This window comes from Cervus canadensis, chromosome 21, assembly GCF_019320065.1.
Source record: "Cervus canadensis isolate Bull #8, Minnesota chromosome 21, ASM1932006v1, whole genome shotgun sequence".
Classification (NCBI taxonomy): domain Eukaryota; kingdom Metazoa; phylum Chordata; class Mammalia; order Artiodactyla; family Cervidae; genus Cervus; species Cervus canadensis.
This window is the reverse complement of record NC_057406.1, coordinates 19,939,024-19,956,790: the sequence shown is the minus strand read 5'-3', so window position 1 is coordinate 19,956,790 and position 17,767 is coordinate 19,939,024. Positions and strand designations below refer to the sequence as shown.

Below are 17,767 nucleotides of genomic sequence, written 5' to 3'. Positions count from 1 at the left end.
CTTTGGCCACCTGATGGGAGGAACTGACTCATTGGAAAAGACAGTGATGCTGGGAAAGATTGAAGGTGGGAGAAGGGGACAACAGAGGATGAGATGGTTGGACGGTGTCACCGAGTCGATGGACATGACTTTGACCAAGCTCTGGGAGTTGGTGATGGACAGGGAAGTCTGGCATGCTGTGGTCCATGGGGTTGCAAAGAGTTGGACATGACTGAGTGACTGATCTGAAGTGAAACGTGACAAAACCATTACAGTTTTTACGGATGTTAAACAGACAGTAAAGCTGTATTATGAAGCCATTTTACTATCTATATGAAATAGAATGTCTAGAAAATGCAAATTACCAAATGTAGTACAACAACTATAAACCTGTATAACCTTAACATGTGTTAAATATATTAAGTTCACTGTGTAAACCTTCCTGCAAAAAATTCTAGGAGCTCTAATGGTAACAGTAATGAATAATAACACTTAAAACTATGCCAGGTCTTCCACCATAAACAGAGACTTCCATAGAGCCTTGATAACAAAACATGTCAAGTTACACAATATTAATGGATTCAGTCCAAACTCTTTGTGATAATGGATGAAAAAAACCATCCTAGTCTAAATATGATATATGCAGTGATTTTTCAAAGGAGAAAATACAGAATGATTTTTGCTGTTTTATTTCAGGAATGTATAATTGGTCAACAATGAAGGAAAGAGATATTTCAAAAACATTTAAAAATTTTCTCATTCTATTGAAAGGAAAATAGTAAAATGGTAACATGACTGATTGCATATAAAACCTACAGGAAAATTATGAATAATATGGAATTGCTTTCATGTGAGAAAGGTATATGAAAAAACCCCAAAAAACACCTCCTATTTGAGCATGAAATATTGAAACATATTCCCCCAGTATAGAAAGGATACTTATAAGACCTTTACTGCACCATCTGTTCAACATTGGAAATAAAAGCCAATTGGGTAAAAATAAGTCAAAATCAAGAAAAACAGGAAAAAAGAAAAGAATAACAAGAAAAAGTTATTGCACCTGGAGGGAAGAAATAAAACGTGATTATTCAGAGATGCACTATCTATTTATATAAAAAATCCAGAGGAATATATATTTGAAATGATAAAATTAATACATATAATCAGAGAAGTGATTGGGCACAATTCTATTTGCAGCAACAACCACCGGTACAAATTTAAAAACAAAATTGCTATTTAGAAAAGCATGGCTATGAAGTGTCCATATTTGTGTGAAATTTCAATATTGGAAACTATAAAATATTATAGGGGGATTTCGCTGGTGGTCCAGTGGTTCGGATTACCTGCTTCCCAGTGCGGGGATTGGGCATTCGATCCCTGTTCACTGAACCAAGATACCACATGCTGAACAGGGTCACACAAATAAACTAATAATAAAAATTGATCAATAAAATAGGGAGAATTTAAAGAAAACCTAATTGATTGGAAGGATAAAGCATGATATTGACTGGAAGAGTCAATATTGTAAGACGATTATTTCAGAAATTATATTAAAGATTAAATGCAGTCCCAAAGCAGTTATTTTTTAAAACTTTATTGAGGTGAAATTATAGAGCATAAGATTTATCCATTTAAAACATATAAATCCATGATTTTAAAATTATTCACAGTTTACAGCCATAGCTACTATCAAAAATCTAGAAAGCATTCATCACTAATCAGTTTGCAGTCTTTTCCTATTCCCATCTCTTCACAACCCTTAGTAATCACTAATCTACTTTTGGTCTCTCTACTCCTGTTTTTGATATTACATGGAAATGGGCTCACACAATATGCAGTCTTTCAGAAGTTTGAATGCCATAAGCATACTCTTGAGCAAAAAAAGTGAGACACAAAAGTAATGATACTTTTATCTTTTAATGTGTGTATGATATTTCAATGGGATTTCCCAGGTGGCCCTCGTGGTAAAGAAACTGCCTGCCAATGCAGGAGATGAGGGTTTGATCCCTGGGTCAGGACGATCCTCCAGGGAATATGAAATGCTAGCCCACTCCAGTAGTCTTTTTAAAAAATTAATTAATTTATTTTAATTGGAGGATAATTACTTTAAAATATTGTGGTATTTTTCTCATATATCAACATGAATCAGCCATGGGTGCACGTGTGTTACCCCATCCAAGAACCACCCCTCCCACCTTCCTTCCTGCCCCATCCCTCTGGGTTGTCCCAGAGCACCAGCTCTGAGTGTCCTGCTTCATGCATCCAACTTGCAGTGGTCATCTATTTTATATATGGTAATATACATGTTTCAATGCTATTCTCTCAAATCATCCCACCCTCGCCTTCTCCCACATACTCCAAAAGCCTGTTCTTTATATCTGTGTCTCTTTTGTTGCCTTGCATATAGGATCGTTGTTACCTTCCTTCTAAAGCCCATATATATGCATTAACATAGTGTATTGATGGTTCTTTTTCTGATTTAGTTCCCTCTGTATAATAAGCTGTGGTTTCATCCACCTGCTTAGAACTGATTCAAATGCTGGGAAAACCGGTCAACCATATGTTAAAGAATGAAACTAGAACACTTTCTAACACCATAAACAAAGATAAACTCAAAATGGATTTAAGATCTAAATGGATTTAAGATCTAAATCCATTAAGATCTAAATTTAAACTCTTAGAAGAAAACAGAGGCATAACACCCTCTGACATAAACCACAGCAAGACCCACCTTGCAGAGGAATGGAAATAAAAACAAAAATACAAATGGGACCTAGTGAAACTTAAAAGATTTTGCACAATGAATGTGCAAAGAAACACCAACGTTAAGAAGAAACAAAGAGATTAAATGAACAACTTGATCTTCCACTTCACAGAACCTCAAAAAGAAGAACAAGGACCAAATTTAATCAATGGAAGGAAATAACAAAGATTGAAGGGGAAATAAATAGAGACAGAAAAGCAATATAAAAGATCAATGAAACTAAGAGCAAACAGAAAACTTGAAAAATACATCATAAATCATATTTCCAAGCATATTCACATAGCATATAGTAGTGGTGTCACTGCATTAGCCTCTAGACAAGTTAACAACTGGGCGCTTGAAAGGTGGGCGCTGTGCTTAATTATTCCGTCGTGTCTGACTCTTTGTGACCCCATGGACTGTAGCCCGCCAGGCTCCTCTCTCCATGGGGATTCTCCAGGCAAGAATATGAATGAATGTTCAAAATTTTATAAGAATTACAAGATAAATATAAAACCAAATGTCTGTCTTGTGAAGTATTGACTGCCTTATATGCTTACTTGACAAATGAAATAAAACAAAACAAAGTAGAAATCCAAGCTTGTGTCAGAAGAAATTAAAAATGAAAAAGGTAAAATTAGGTGAAATTAAAACCAAATGAAGTAGAAGGAAGAAAGCAATAATTAGTGGAAAATCAAGACAAAGGACAAAATTGCAATATGGAGAAACAACAAGACCAAATGTATTCTTATTGAATATGTTTAATAAAATGGATAAAAGACTGCTGAAAAAAACTGAAAAGGGGGAATTTCCAGGTGGTTCAGTGGTAAAGACTCCATGCTTTCACTGCTGATGGCCCAAGTTCAATATCTGTTTGTGGAAGTAAGACCCAAAAGCCATGAGGTGAGGCAAAAATACTTTTTTTTTTTTTTAAAGAGGAAGTAAATCTTTCACATGTATAATAAATAAAGGGATAATGTATAGTTTTTAACAGATATTAAACAGATAAAAAGCAATATTATGAATACATTTTAGTGTCCATATAAAATAGAAAAATCCTAAAATCCAAATCACCAAAATAAAGCCCAGCAAATAGAAACCTGAGTAAACCTAACATATATTGTAAAACATTAAGTTCCTTATATAAACCTTTCTACAGAATAGTTCTAGGTCCTCAGATGGCATTGGTAGTGAATAATAACACGTAAAAATGTAGCAGTACTCTTTCACAAAGTTTCAGGTAAAAGAAAAAGAGAAATACTTCCTAATAATAGCTTTCGTAACAACCTGTCAAGTACGTAACATAACTGAAAACTCAGTTAAAGCTCTTTGTGAACCTAGATGAAGAAAAATAGCTTAATCTAGATATAACATATGCATTGATTTTTTAAGACAACGGGCAACACAGATGATCAATGTGATTTTATTTCAGAAGTGCAAGATTGGTTTAATATTGGTTTAATAGAAGAAATAAAGGTAATTTACTTCATAATTGTTATACAAAGAAAACATTTACCATTCCAACTGATGGAAAATAATGCAAATGTAACATCAACATCAATTGATTATAAAATTTGTTTGAAAAATGAGAATATTATGGTTTCACATGAGAAACATATGATGAAAAAAAACCTTAAGATAAATCTCATATTTAAGGATGAAATATTGAAATCTCTTCCTTGACTAAGAAGAGATAGATACAGAATCTTTACTGTACCTTCTATTCAACTTTGGAAATTAAATTGTAGCCTATGAAAATAAGTCAAGAAAAAAAATAATTGCACCTGAACAAAAGACATGAACAACTATTATGTATATACTAATCTCATATAAAATCCATAAGAATAAATATTTGAAATGATGGACTTATACAAAAAGTCAGAGAACTTATTGACTATAAGACCAACATGTAAACCTCAATATATTACTCTTTACTGCACCAAAAATTACTAAAATTTTTTAAAATTTTTGAAATGAGTGTCATTTACAAAATCATGACTATAAAACACCCATGCATATTTAACATCTCAAAATAGAGAAACACAAAATCTGACAGGGAAAATTTAAAGAAAACCTAACTCATGGAAGGATAAAGCATATTGATTGTAACAGCCAATATTTTAAAGATGTCTCTCTTTATAAATTATTTTAAATATAAATGCAGTCCCAAGAAGTTTTTATTTTAAACAGGTTTATTGAGGTACAATTTACACACCATAAAATCATCTATTTAAACTATATAAATCAGTGATTTTAAATATGTTCACAGTTTACAACCATCACCACTATCAATATCTAGAAAATATTCATCACTGATCAAGTAGCAGTCATTTCCTTTCTCATCTCCCCATAGCTCTTGATAATTGCTACTTTTGGTCCTTGTTCTCAAATATCATATTTTTTGATATTTCATGTAAACAGACTCAGAAAACATGACATTTTAGAAAGTTTGAAAGCCATAAACATATCATTGAGTAAAAAAGGCCAGACACAAAAGGAGTGATATCTATACTTTTTGGTGTGCATATTATATTTCAACAGTGTTTTTAAAATTAATTTATTTTTTATTGAAGGAAATTTTTTTGAATTTTTATTTTGAATTTTTATTTTTTAATTTTATTTTGAACCTTTATTTTTATGTTTATTTTGAATTTTTATGGAAGGAATTTATTGAAGGAATTTTTATTGAAGGAATTTACAGAATTTCGATGTTTTCTTTTAACGGTTTTTGAAAAACATTATTAAAACAAATAACATAACTCATTTCAAAATTTATGTAATCATAACAATATTTCCTTTTCATAAAAGATAAAGTTACTCAACAGCATCCAAACTCACTTTTTAATTCTCAAGCTTATGCTTGCAATTATATGCATTTGGAGTCTGACAGTCTTCTGCTTTTATGCCCCATGAGGATAGTACAGCACACTTATGTTCATCACGTAAATAGTCTGTTATACTGTTATAAAAAAATGCATAATTCTGTTATATTCTATGAAGACAACTCATGAAGCAATAGTATTAATATGTAACTGTAATAAAAGATATTTTGAAAATGGGTAATGATGTTTTTAATAAAATTTCAGTACGAGTTTGTTATTAGGAAAATGGGCTACAGAGTAGCCTATTTTTGAACATTTATATCAATATTTTATTAACTTTCAACATCTTCAGCTTTCTTTAATTCAATGAAAACAAATGTATTCATATTGTTAATATTTCTTTATTTTTCCTCTTCTATACAGCATTCATTTTTAAAACTTACTTTAGTTTGAAAGTTGAACCGTTTCGCCACATCCATGGTTGACCACGACCTTCACGAAAGACTGGAATCCACGATATAATTGATAGGGACATCAGAAATTTCTAGCCCAAAATAAAGAATTTTCACTTAAATATCATTATGAAAAATTGTTATTAATTTTTAAAATGCAAGTCAAAGGATGCATTCTTTAATAGGATCTTTAGTTCTTTGAACAAAATGAATATGTTAGATTTTACATCTAACACTTTAAACATAAATGTTGAGTACACCAAAACCTTGGACTGTGTGGATCACAACTGTGGAAAATTCTTAAAGAGATTGGAATATCAGAGAAATTGATATTTCTTACCTGCCTTACCTCCCTCCTGAGAAATCTGTATGCAGGCCAAGAAACAACGGTTAGAATCAGACATGGAACAACAGACTGGTTCCAAATAAGGAAAGAAGTATGTCAAAGCTGTATATTGTCACCCTGCTTATTTAACTTATATGCAGAGTACGTCATATGAAATGGCAAGCTGAATGAAGCACAAGCTGGAATCAAGATTGCCAGGAGAAATCTCAATAACCTCAGATATGCAGATGACATACCCCACCCCTTATGGCAGAAAGCGAAGAGGAACTGAATAGCCTCTTGATGAAAGTGAAACAAGAGTGAAAAAGCTGTCTTGAAACTCAACATTTGAAAAACTAAGATCATGGCATCTGGTTCTATCACTTCCTGGTAAATAGATGGGGAAACAATGGAAACAGTTACAGACTTTATTTTCTTTGGCTCCAAAATCACTGCAGATGGTGACTGCAGCCCTGAAATTAACACTTGCTCCTTGGAAGAAAAGCTATGACCAACCTAGACAGCATATTAAAAGCAGAGACATTGCCGACAAAGGTCTGTCTAGTCAAAGCTATGATTTTTCCAGTAGTCATACATGGATGTGAGAGTTGAACCATAAAGAAAGCTGAGTGCTGAAGAACTGATGCTTTTGATCTGTGGTGTTGGAGAAGACTCTTGAGAGTCCCTTGGACTACAAGGAGATCAAACCAGGCAAGCTTAAAGGAAATCAGCCCTGAATATTCATTGGAAAGACTGATGCTGAAGTTGAAACTCCAATATTTTGGTCACTTGCTGTGAAGAAATGACTCATTGGAAAAGACCCTGATGCTGGGAAAGATTGAAGCAGGAGAAAAGGATGACAGGGGATGAGATGGTTGGATGGCAAACTCAATGGATGTGAGATTGAGCAAGCTCCAGGAGTTGGTGATGGATAGGGAAGCCTGGCATGCTGCAGTCGATGGGGTCTCAGAGTTGGACTTGACTGAGCGACTGAACTGAACTGAACGTAGTTCTTTGAATAGAATGAGCATGTTAAATTCCAAATGTAATACTAAAATCATAAAAGTTATATGCTGGAATTTATAATATTGCAATAAATATTAACCATGTCTGTACTTTTAATTCAAAATTAATTCTAATAGCTATACTTATCAGTACCACAGTTTTCTAATGTTAATAAGGAATTTTGTTATTTTTGAGGACCATTTAATAAAAGGAGTATTTACAAAGACATGAATAAGTTGTACATATCCCACAAAAGAATACACTTAGTATATCAACTTGGGGATATTGACAGCTGTGAATTGTGTCTAACATTAAGCCTGAGGGATAAGAAGCTGGAGTAATTGAATAGAACATGTGCAGTAAGGAAAATTCTGATTCAAGTAATTTAGTTTTTACTCATGTCAAAACTAACATAACAAGGCTTTAAATAAGTTTCAAGATTCTGTGATGTTCTTTTTTCTGGATACTGTGAGTATATCATTGCATTTCTCTACTATGATACATTCCTCAGAATTTCCATTTTAGAAGAAAATTAAGGGAATGAAATTGAGAAAATAAGTGACATGAGAGCCGAAGATTTAGTTTTCTGAGTCTGACACCATTCTTTGACTAGATAAACCCCAAAGCAATCTATTTCTGTGGAATCCAGTGGACGAAACAAGGGGTCAGAGAATCATTTCTGTCTGTTATTCCCTGCTCAGTTCAACTGTAGACACGGGGACTAATGAAAGACACAAGAAAGGAGAACCCTGCATGTGGGAAGAGAAAAGTGAAGAGGTTTGAGACTATCCAGTAGCCCTCATCTTCTGTAATCTCTAATGACTTCTCCATGATGAGAGAACAAGGTGGGAGGTGCGGGAACAATAATTACGGGTACCTTGTATAGGGGACTTGATGAAAGTGAAACAGGAGAGTGAAAAAGTTGGCTTAAGACTCAACATTCAGAAAACTAAGATCATGGCATCTGGCCCCATCACTTCATGGAAAATAGATGGGGAAAAAGTGTCAGACTTTATTTTTCTGGGCTCCAAAATCACTGCGGATGGTGATTGCAGCCATGAAATTAAAAGACGCTTACTCCTTGGAAGGAAAGTTATGACCAACCTAGATAGCATGTTAAAAAGCAGAGACATTACTTTGCCAACAAAGGTCTGTCTAGTCAAGGCTATGGTTTTTCCAGTGGTCATGTATGGATGTGAGAGTTGGACTGTGAAGAAAGCTGAGCACCAAAGAATTGATGCTTTTGAAGTGAGGTGTTGGAGAAGACTCTTCAGAGTCCCTTGGACTACAAGGAGATCCAACCGGTCCATCCTAGAGGAGATAAATCCTGGGTGTTCATTGGAAGAACTGATGCTGAAGCTGAAACTCCAATAGTTTGGTCACCTCATGCGAAGAGTTGACCCATTGGAAAAGACCCTGATGCTGGGAGCGACTGGGGTCAGTAGAAGAAGGGGACAACAGAGGATGAGATGGCTGGATGGCATCACCAACTCGATGGATATGAGTTTGAGTAAACTCCAGGAGTTGGTGATGGACAGGGAGGCCTGGCGTGCTGTGATTCATGGGGTCGCAAAGCGTCGGACATGACTGAGTGACTGAACTGAACTGACTGTATAGGGGACAACAGAGGACGAAATGTTTGGATGGCATCACTGACTCAATGGGCATGGGGTTGGGTAAACTCCGGGAGTTGGTGATGGACAGGGAGGCCTGAGTGCTGCAGTTCATGAGGTTGCAAAGAGTCGGACTCAACTGAGTAATTGAACTGAACTGTATCCTCCCCACCATCAGATGAAAGTGACCTGGGCCTCTTACTTCCCAACACCCAGTGCCTAACCTAACTCTAGGAGGTGGCACAGGTCAGCCTTTCCTCCTGTGCTGAGAGAATCCTGTGGGCAACACAGGTGAGCCTTACAAGGTGGTCCATCAGGACACCTGCTAACAAGGAGCAGAAGAACTGGAAATCACCAAATGGGCATTAATGGTTTAAAATGAAAGTAAAGTATCATAAAGTCATATTCCATTGTTTAATGGAATATTAAGAGATCTTAAAATAACCCAACTACAAATATGTACAAAAGCACAAGTGAACTCTAACAAATATATTGGCTGAATCAAGCCTTTAATAAAGTGTTTGAAATGCTTCATATCTTACCATTTCCTCTTCATTATCTATGTAAAGCAGAGTAGAATTCTTAGTAGAGCAGGACATCAAACTCCCATTCAATGTTTCTTTTTCCAAACTAATAGAATAGCAATTGTTGGAATAAGTAAACCACTCTTTTGGACAACAACCACAATAAAATTCTGGAGAAAGATTATGAATTACTATTCAAAGGCAATTTGAGTTTTAAAAAACAAAAATTAACTTACATGTATGCATAGATATAAACATGTATGTATATGTATAACATAGCTATATGCCCTCAAGGCCGGTACATATAAAACAAATCTCATTCATACTTTCACAGCGTCAGTCTCTATATAAAGCAAACATATAAAAATATCTCCTCTTTACATGTCCTGAATATCAAGAAATGAAGCTTTTATTTTAGAGAAGCAAAATTATTTGTCTTTTACCATATTACAGCAGGCAAAAATTGGAGTCAATTGCCAACAATGGATATGGTGATCATACTGTTGCATAGGGAAAAACACTCTCCCTTAATTATTATTTAGGCAAGTTTGTTGCCCGATTTTGTAATTTATCTTCTACCCCTAAATCTTTTCTCATTTTCACTAGCCTAAGAGATCATATTTCCCTTATGTCACATGTGAAACTTAACGGAAAATGGATGAAGCACAAACATGAAGAAGTAAAAACAATGCTTTAGATAACATAGGTGAAAGATATGATCCTGTAATAGGCAATGGTTTCTTAGATATGATACTATAAACCTCTGTTTTAGAACAACAATATTTTTTATGTCTTATAGCAAGATAAAATTAGAGTCAATTGCCTATAGTGGATATGGTGGTCATATTGTTGCATAGGGAGAAAGCCTCTCTTATGATGAATATTTAGGAATATTTATAATTTATGTCCTATCCCAAAATTTATTTCTAAGAGAGAGACAAAATGCAAAGTATATTTATATTAGAAGTTTGAAATCATTATGTACCTTTCTGGAGCTTTGTTACTGGAGAGGACTTATTCTGTTCTGATATTTGGTTACCTAGAAAAAAAATGGAAGTTATCTTTTAAAATATTAACTTGGGGTAAATAGGTTACCTGGGGCTTCCTGGTGGCTCATATGGTAAAGTGTCTGTCTGCATTGTGGGAGACCCAGGTTTGATCCCTGGGTCGGGAAGATCCCCTGGAGAAGGAAATGGTAACCCACTCTAGTACTCTTGCCAGGAAAATCCCATGGACAGAGGAGCCTGGTAGGCTACAGTCCATGGGGTCGCAAAGAGTCGGACACGACTGAGCGACTTTACTTAAATAAATCATAATAATTTTAGTTTTTAGTTTAAACATGGTGTTTTTAGGATTTAGGATGATCTGGAAAAAATTGCTTTAAGAATAATTAATGAGGTAATGAAGACTGCTGCAGCTGCTGCTAAGTCGCGTCAGTTGTGTCCGACTCTCCCATAGACAGCAGCCCACCAGGCTCCTCTGTCCTGGGGTGTGTATATTTCAAAAACCTTAGAGAAGAGACTCCACCACCTCTTACAATACTTGGTTCAAGCAATCTCAAGAATTAATTTGTTTTTCTCAATAAGGCATTTAAGTTTCCTAAAGTATATCTATGAGTTATGAAATCAGAAAATATCTGTGTATATATTTAATTTTCCCTACAATCATTCTGTAATTTATACTTTGCACAATCTCAGAATAACCCTTCAATACTTAGGCTAAATGCACACATTAAAATAAGAGTTCTATTCCATAATAATATGAAATTTTAGAAGCACTGACAATCATTAAAATGAAAGGTTCAATCATAATCTTTCAACACCTGACTTACGTGGAATAAAAGTTATCACTCTCACTATAGTATACATCAAGACAAAACAGATGATTCCCAGGATCACAGCAATGAGCTTCTCTCGAGCTGATGGTGAATCTACAGGGAGAGAAAAGGGAACACTGAGAAAGGAGTGATGGAAACAGTTATTTTAGAAGAACAAAAGATCCCACATCCATGAGAATTCAAACATCAACTTGGACCCCAAAACAATATCTACCACTGCAATCCTCCTCCCAGAATATACCATTCTTTTTTCAGTGAATATAAGGCTTCATGAGTTGTAAATCAAAGACTACAAATTACAGCAATGCCTGGGTAGGTAGTCCTGGAGGAGGGCATGGCAACCTTCTCCAGTATTCATGCCTAGAGAATCCCCACAGACAGAGGAGCCCGGCAGGCTACAGTCCATGGGGCTGCAAAGAGTCGGACACAACTGAGCGACTAAGCATAGCACAGCACTTACGTCATTTTAGAATACTGTATTTCAAACTCCAGCTTTAAGCCTCATCAACAAAATCATGTAAGCGGGTAAATGCATTATACTTGCAGTGGTAGTTCCTGTCATTCCATTGACATAATGAAAGGCATTTTGAAAGTTGAATTCCACGTAGGTTTTTCTCCTTCTCAGCTGCTAAAATTGATCTTTTCACCATCTTACCTCTCATTTGCTGTCTCCTGCTGTCCTTAACCAGACTCGGTTCTGAGTAGTTTTCCTTTTGGTTCTTCATCTCTGTGGCTGTTTAATGTCAAGGATGGTGCTCTATGGAAACTTTACATAAGTAGTTAATAAATGGGGTATAAAATCACAAGAAGCCTTGAAGAGTTAAACTGGGTGATGTGTGAGATCAGTTAAGAGCACTCATTTAGCAGATGAGCAAATCCAAGTTTGGTTCTCATTTCAGTAGACCATTAGACACCTGTTTCATGATAAAGTAAGTAGTTTTAAAAATAGTATTTGGTGTTTAATAACCAAGAGTGGTGGGAATGGGCGGGAGGTGAGAGGGAGATTCAAGAAGGAGGGGACATATGTACACCTATGGTTAATTCATGCTGATGTATGACAGAAATCAAACCAATATTGTAAACCAATCATCAATCAGTTAAAAACAAATATTTTAAAAGAATGTTCTCTGTTTGACATAATGTTACTTCTTTATTGGAACAATGAAAATTAGTAGATTACTGAAAAAGTTCATGAATAGTAATATCTTGATCAATTGAAAGTCAAATTTCACAGAAACACTTTAAAACTGTTATAATAACTTTGTTCAAATTAAACCTCCATATTGTGAAAAAATGCACCAATTATATTGTTAAGTTTAAAATCCATTAAAAGTTAAAGACAGCTTTCTAAAGATGAGGGAATAATAGTATTGGCATTTATCGTACACTCCACTAAATTATGTTAATTGGGACATTCATTTATGAAAAGGGAATGAGATGCTATTAAATAATTCTTCAATTTTGAGTGATTGTGGAGCTCTAAGAAATCATTAAAAAATCAAATAAATATTTTACCTGTTAAAAATGGTACATGACATATTAAATTCTCCAAAACTTTGTATCATATAAAGACAAAACAATGTTAAAATGTCTTTAAAAAAACACTTATTTTACATGAGTAATTGACAATGGCTAAGATATGATATCATAAAGTGATAAGAAAAAGCATACACCATTTATGGAAGAACAATGTTGGTACAAACTTCCAGGAAGATCCTGAGGCTGTTAAGTCACTGAGGGTAACTTTAGTTGTGTCAGCAATTATAATATGTCAATAATGTGCCTTAATAATTCAGTCAATGGATTCTGTAGTCAGTGCAATCTACAATTAATTCTGGCTTTGAAATTTACGATGTATGACCTTCAGAAATTGTTTAGCATTTAGCAAATTAGTTTACTAATCTAAAATGAGAATATAAATGTATATGATATAAAGCATGTAAAACACCTAATATTAAATTTTACTTTAATTTTATTTCTTATTTTAATGAAATTGCCATGGTATTATTCATATCAGGCAATATAATTTATAAGACAGAAATCTCTGTGAGTGTGATTTATCTTTTTTCAATATTATGATCGAGGTTTTATAAAACATTTGAGTGTATATAATTGAATTTATCCAGCATTTTACTGTAGGTATCATATTCTGAATTTTTTGACTAGATCTGTGAAGAATTCTATTAGCCATTAACAGTTCTATGAATCCATTTTAAGAATCTATTTTTAAGGGCTGAGTTAAATACTTAATAATATATCTAATTATATGTCTATTGGTGACAAAATACAATATGAACTGTTCCTTGTCCTGATGCTCATGATACTTCACTTTAAATTGCATTGATTAACAAACTTAGTTATACATGTATGTATTCCCCTGAATAATGTCTGCAGGCAAGAATTTGAACATTTTAAGAAATCTTCCAAATACTTCATATTTTATTCTTACTTTTCCCCAAAATTAAAATGCCAAAATATCAAATACAGATACCAATATCTTTTTAATTTCTTTGCTTAGCAATTGTCCCTAAGTTGAACCACACTGGCATTTGTAATCTCCTGATAAATGAGATGAGGAATTAGGAAGGAGAAGGAAACACATACCTTCTACATGCCAGAGTCCTGCCTCTTCTTGAGAGTGTCCAGGTTACTGTGATAATCAAACAATGTCTGTGGTCTTCACAGACTGCCCTGTGAAGGCCCAGAGTGAAGCAATAGTGGCAAAAGTACATTTCTCATCACCGTGTCACTGAAACAGGAAATTCTAAACTTGGGTATTTTGAAGACAGTTTATTTCATCACACAGCTCCAGAATATAGGAGCCTTTGGATATGTAGTGTATCAGTTAGTCTGTCCTTTAGCAAGTACCTCTGAGAATTAATTTCACTTTTTAAAAGATATCGGGGGTCAAAGGACATGACCACCATGCTGTTAACTAGCTTTCATTTCATTCATCAATGCTGAACATTTACGCCTTGTCAAGAGTAACTTCAATGTTTAAGTTTTACTTTTAGGTAAGTTTGCTAAATCTAGGCATTATTTATTTGTTTTCCTTATACTCTCACTGTGTCATTTCTATTACAATGGAGAAAATCATAATTCCATTAACATTTCATATTTAAGGCTGCTGCTACTGCTGCTGCTGCTAAGTCGCTTCAGTTGTGTCTGACTCTGTGCGACCCCATAGACGGCAGTCCACCAGGCTCTGCCGTCCCTGGGATTCTCCAGGCAAGAACAGTGGAGTGGGTTGCCATTTCCTTCTCCAGTTCATGAAAGTGAAAAGTGAAAGTGAAGTCGCTCAATCCTGTCCGACTCTTAGTGACCCCATGGACTGCAGCCTACCAGGCTCCTCCGTCCATGGGATTTTCCAGGCAAGAGTACTGGAGTGGGTTGCCATTGCCTTCTCCAATTTAAGGATACTAGTCCCTAATTCAGAAGAGTTACTATATTTTATTAATTTATTTTTCTTTCTTTTTTTTTCATTTATTTTTATTAGTTGGAGGCTAATTACTTTACAATATTGTAGTGGTTTTTGCCATACATTGACATGAATCAGCCATGGATTTACAGGTGTTCCCCATCCTGATCTCCCCTCCTGCCTCCCTCCCCATCCCATCCTTCTGGGTCTTCCCAGTGTACCAGCCCTGAGCACTTGTCCCATGCATCCAACCTGGGCTGGTGATCTGTTTCACCCTTGATAGTATACTTGTTTCAGTGCTATTCTCTCAGAACATCCCACCCTCACCTCTCCCACAGAGTTCAAAAGTCTGTTCTGTACATCTGTGTCTCTTTTTCTGTTTTGCATATAGGGTTATTGTTACCATCTTTTTAAATTCCATATATATGCGTTAGTATACTGTATTGGTGTTTATCTTTCTGGCTTACTTCACTCTGTATGATGGGCTCCAGTTTCATCCATCTCATTAGAACTGATTCAAATGAATTCTTTTTAATGGCTGAGTAATATTCCATTGTGTATATGTACCACAGCTTTCTTATCCATTTGTCTGCTGATGGGCATCTAGGTTGCTTCCATGTCCTGGCTATTATAAACAGTGCTGCGATGAATATTGGGGTGCATGTGTCTCTTTCAGATCTGGTTACCTCAGTGTGTATGCCCAGAAGTGGGATTGCTGGGTCATATGGCAGTTCTATTTCCAGTTTTTTAAGGAATCTCCACACTGTTCTCCATAGTGGCTGTACTAGTTTGCATTCCCACCAGCAGTATAAGAGGGTTCCCTTTTCTCCACACCCTCTCCAGCATTTATTGCTTGTAGACTTTTGGATAGCAGCCATCCTGACTGGTGTGTAATGGTACCTCATTGTGGTTATGATTTGCATTTCTCTGCTAATGAGTGATATTGAGCATCTTTTCATGTGTTTGTTAGCCATCTGTATGTCTTCTTTGGAGAAATGTCTGTTTAATTCCTTGGCCCATTTTTTGATGGGGTCATTCATTTTTCTGGGATTGAGCTGCAGGAGTTGCTTGTATATTTTTGAAATTTATCCTTTGTCTGTTGTTTCATTTGCTATTATTTTCCCCCATTCTGAAGGCTGTCTTTTCACCTTGCCTATAGTTTCCTTTGTTGTGCAAAAGCTTTTAAGTTTCATTAGGTCCCATTTGTTTATTTTGGCTTTTATTTCCAATATTCTGGGAGGTGGGTCATAGAGGATCCTGCTGTGATTTATGTCGGAGAGTGTTTTGCCTATGTTCTCCTCAGGAGTTTTATAGCTTCTGGTCTTACATTTAGATCTTTAATCCATTTTGAGTTTATTTTTGTGTATGGTGTTAGAAAGTGTTCTAGTTTCATTCTTTTACAAGTGGTTGACCAGTTTTCCCAGCACCACTTGTTAAAGAGGTTGCCTTTTTTCCATTGTATATCCTTGCCTCCTTTGTTGAATATAATGTGTCCATAGATACGCAGATTTGTCTCTGGGCTTTCTATTTCGTTCCATTGATCTATATTTCTGTCTTTGTGCCAGTAGCATATTGTCTTGATGATTGTGGCTTTGTAGTAGAGCCTGAAGTCAGGCAGGTTGATTCCTACAGTTCCATTCTTCTTTCTCAAGACTACTTTAGCTATTCGAGGTTTTTGTATTTCCATACAAATTCTGAAATTATTTGTTCTAGTTCTGTGAAAAATACCGTTGGTAGCTTGATAGGGATTGCATTGAATCTATAGATTGCTTTGGGTAGTATAGTCATTTTCACAATATTGATTCTTCCAATCCATGAACACGGTATATTTCTCCATCTATTTGTGTCCTCTTTGATTTCTTTCATCAGTGTTTTATGGTTTTCTATATATAGGTCTTTCGTTTCTTTAGGTAGATATACTCCTAAGTATTTTATTCTTTTTGTTGCAATGGTGAATGGTATTGTTTCCTTAATTTCTCTTTCTGTTTTCTCATTGTTAGTGTATAGGAATGCAAGGGATTTCTGTGTGTTAATTTTATATCCTGCAACATTGATTAGCTCTAGTAATTTTCTGGTAGAGTCTTCAGGGTTTTCTATGTAGAGTATCATGTCGTCTGCAAGCAGTGAGAGTTTTACTTATTCTTTTCCTCTCTGGATTCCTTTTATTTCTTTTTCTGTTCTGTTTGCTGTAGCCAACACTTCCAAAACTATGTTCAATAGTAGTGGTGAGAGTGGGCACCCTTGTCTTGTTCCTGACTTTAAGGGAAATGCTTTAAATTTTTCAACATTGAGGTTAATGTTTGCTGTGCGTTTGTCATATATAGCTTTTATTATGTTGAGGTATGTTCCTTCTATGCCTGCTTTCTGGAGAGTTTTTATCATAAATGGATGTTGTTTTGTCAAAAGCTTTTTCTGCATCTATTGAGATAATCATAAGATTTTTGTCTTTTAGTTTGTTAATTTTGTGTATTACATTGATTGATTTGCAGATATAAAAGAATCCTTGCATTCCTGGGATAAAGCCCACTTGTTCATGATATATGATGTTTTTTATATGTTGTTGGATTCTGTTTGCTGGAATTTTGTTAAGAATTTTTGCATCTATGTTCATCAGTGATATTGGCCTGTAGTTTTCTTTTTTTTTTTGTGGCATCTTTGTCTGGTTTTAGAATTAGGGTGTTGGTGGCTTCATAGAATGAGTTTGGAAGTTTACCTTCTTCTGCAATTTTCTGGAAGAGTTTGAGTAAGATAGGTGTTAGCTCTTCTCTAAATTTTTGGTAGAATTCAGCTGTGAAGCCATCTGGTACTGGGCTTTTGTTTGCTGGAAGATTTTTCTGATTTCAGTTTGATTTCCCTTGCTTGTGATGGGTTTATTAAGATCTTTCTATTTTTCCGGTTCAGTTTTGGAAAGTTATACTTTTTCTAAGAAAGATTGTCCATTTTTCCAAGTTGTTCTTTTATTGGCAGATAGCTGCCGGTTAGTAGTCTCTTATGATCCTTTTGTATTTCAGAGTTTTTGTCTGTTGTGTCTTCTCCATTTTCTTTTCTA

At 35.0% G+C, this 17,767-nt stretch overlaps 1 protein-coding gene across 2 annotated transcripts; it reads right to left on the bottom strand.

Annotated features, from left to right (window-relative positions):
* Positions 1-2,361: 2,361 nt before the first annotated feature.
* Positions 2,362-13,965, bottom strand: LOC122423738 (NKG2-A/NKG2-B type II integral membrane protein-like). Of its 2 annotated transcripts, XM_043441077.1 has the most exons (8): positions 13,905-13,965; positions 11,956-12,066; positions 11,295-11,393; positions 10,449-10,502; positions 9,482-9,633; positions 5,988-6,088; positions 5,561-5,681; positions 2,362-3,592 (listed from the first exon to the last, which is right to left on the bottom strand). In XM_043441077.1, exons 2-7 carry the CDS (start codon positions 12,023-12,025, stop codon positions 5,564-5,566), a joined length of 594 nt encoding a protein of 197 aa, XP_043297012.1. In that variant the 5' UTR covers positions 12,026-12,066; positions 13,905-13,965; the 3' UTR covers positions 2,362-3,592; positions 5,561-5,563. The 2 variants fall into 2 exon arrangements, with proteins under 2 accessions (XP_043297012.1, XP_043297011.1); XM_043441076.1 differs by lacking the exon at positions 13,905-13,965 and having other exon boundaries at positions 11,956-12,433.
* Between the last annotated feature and the right edge of the window lie 3,802 nt (positions 13,966-17,767).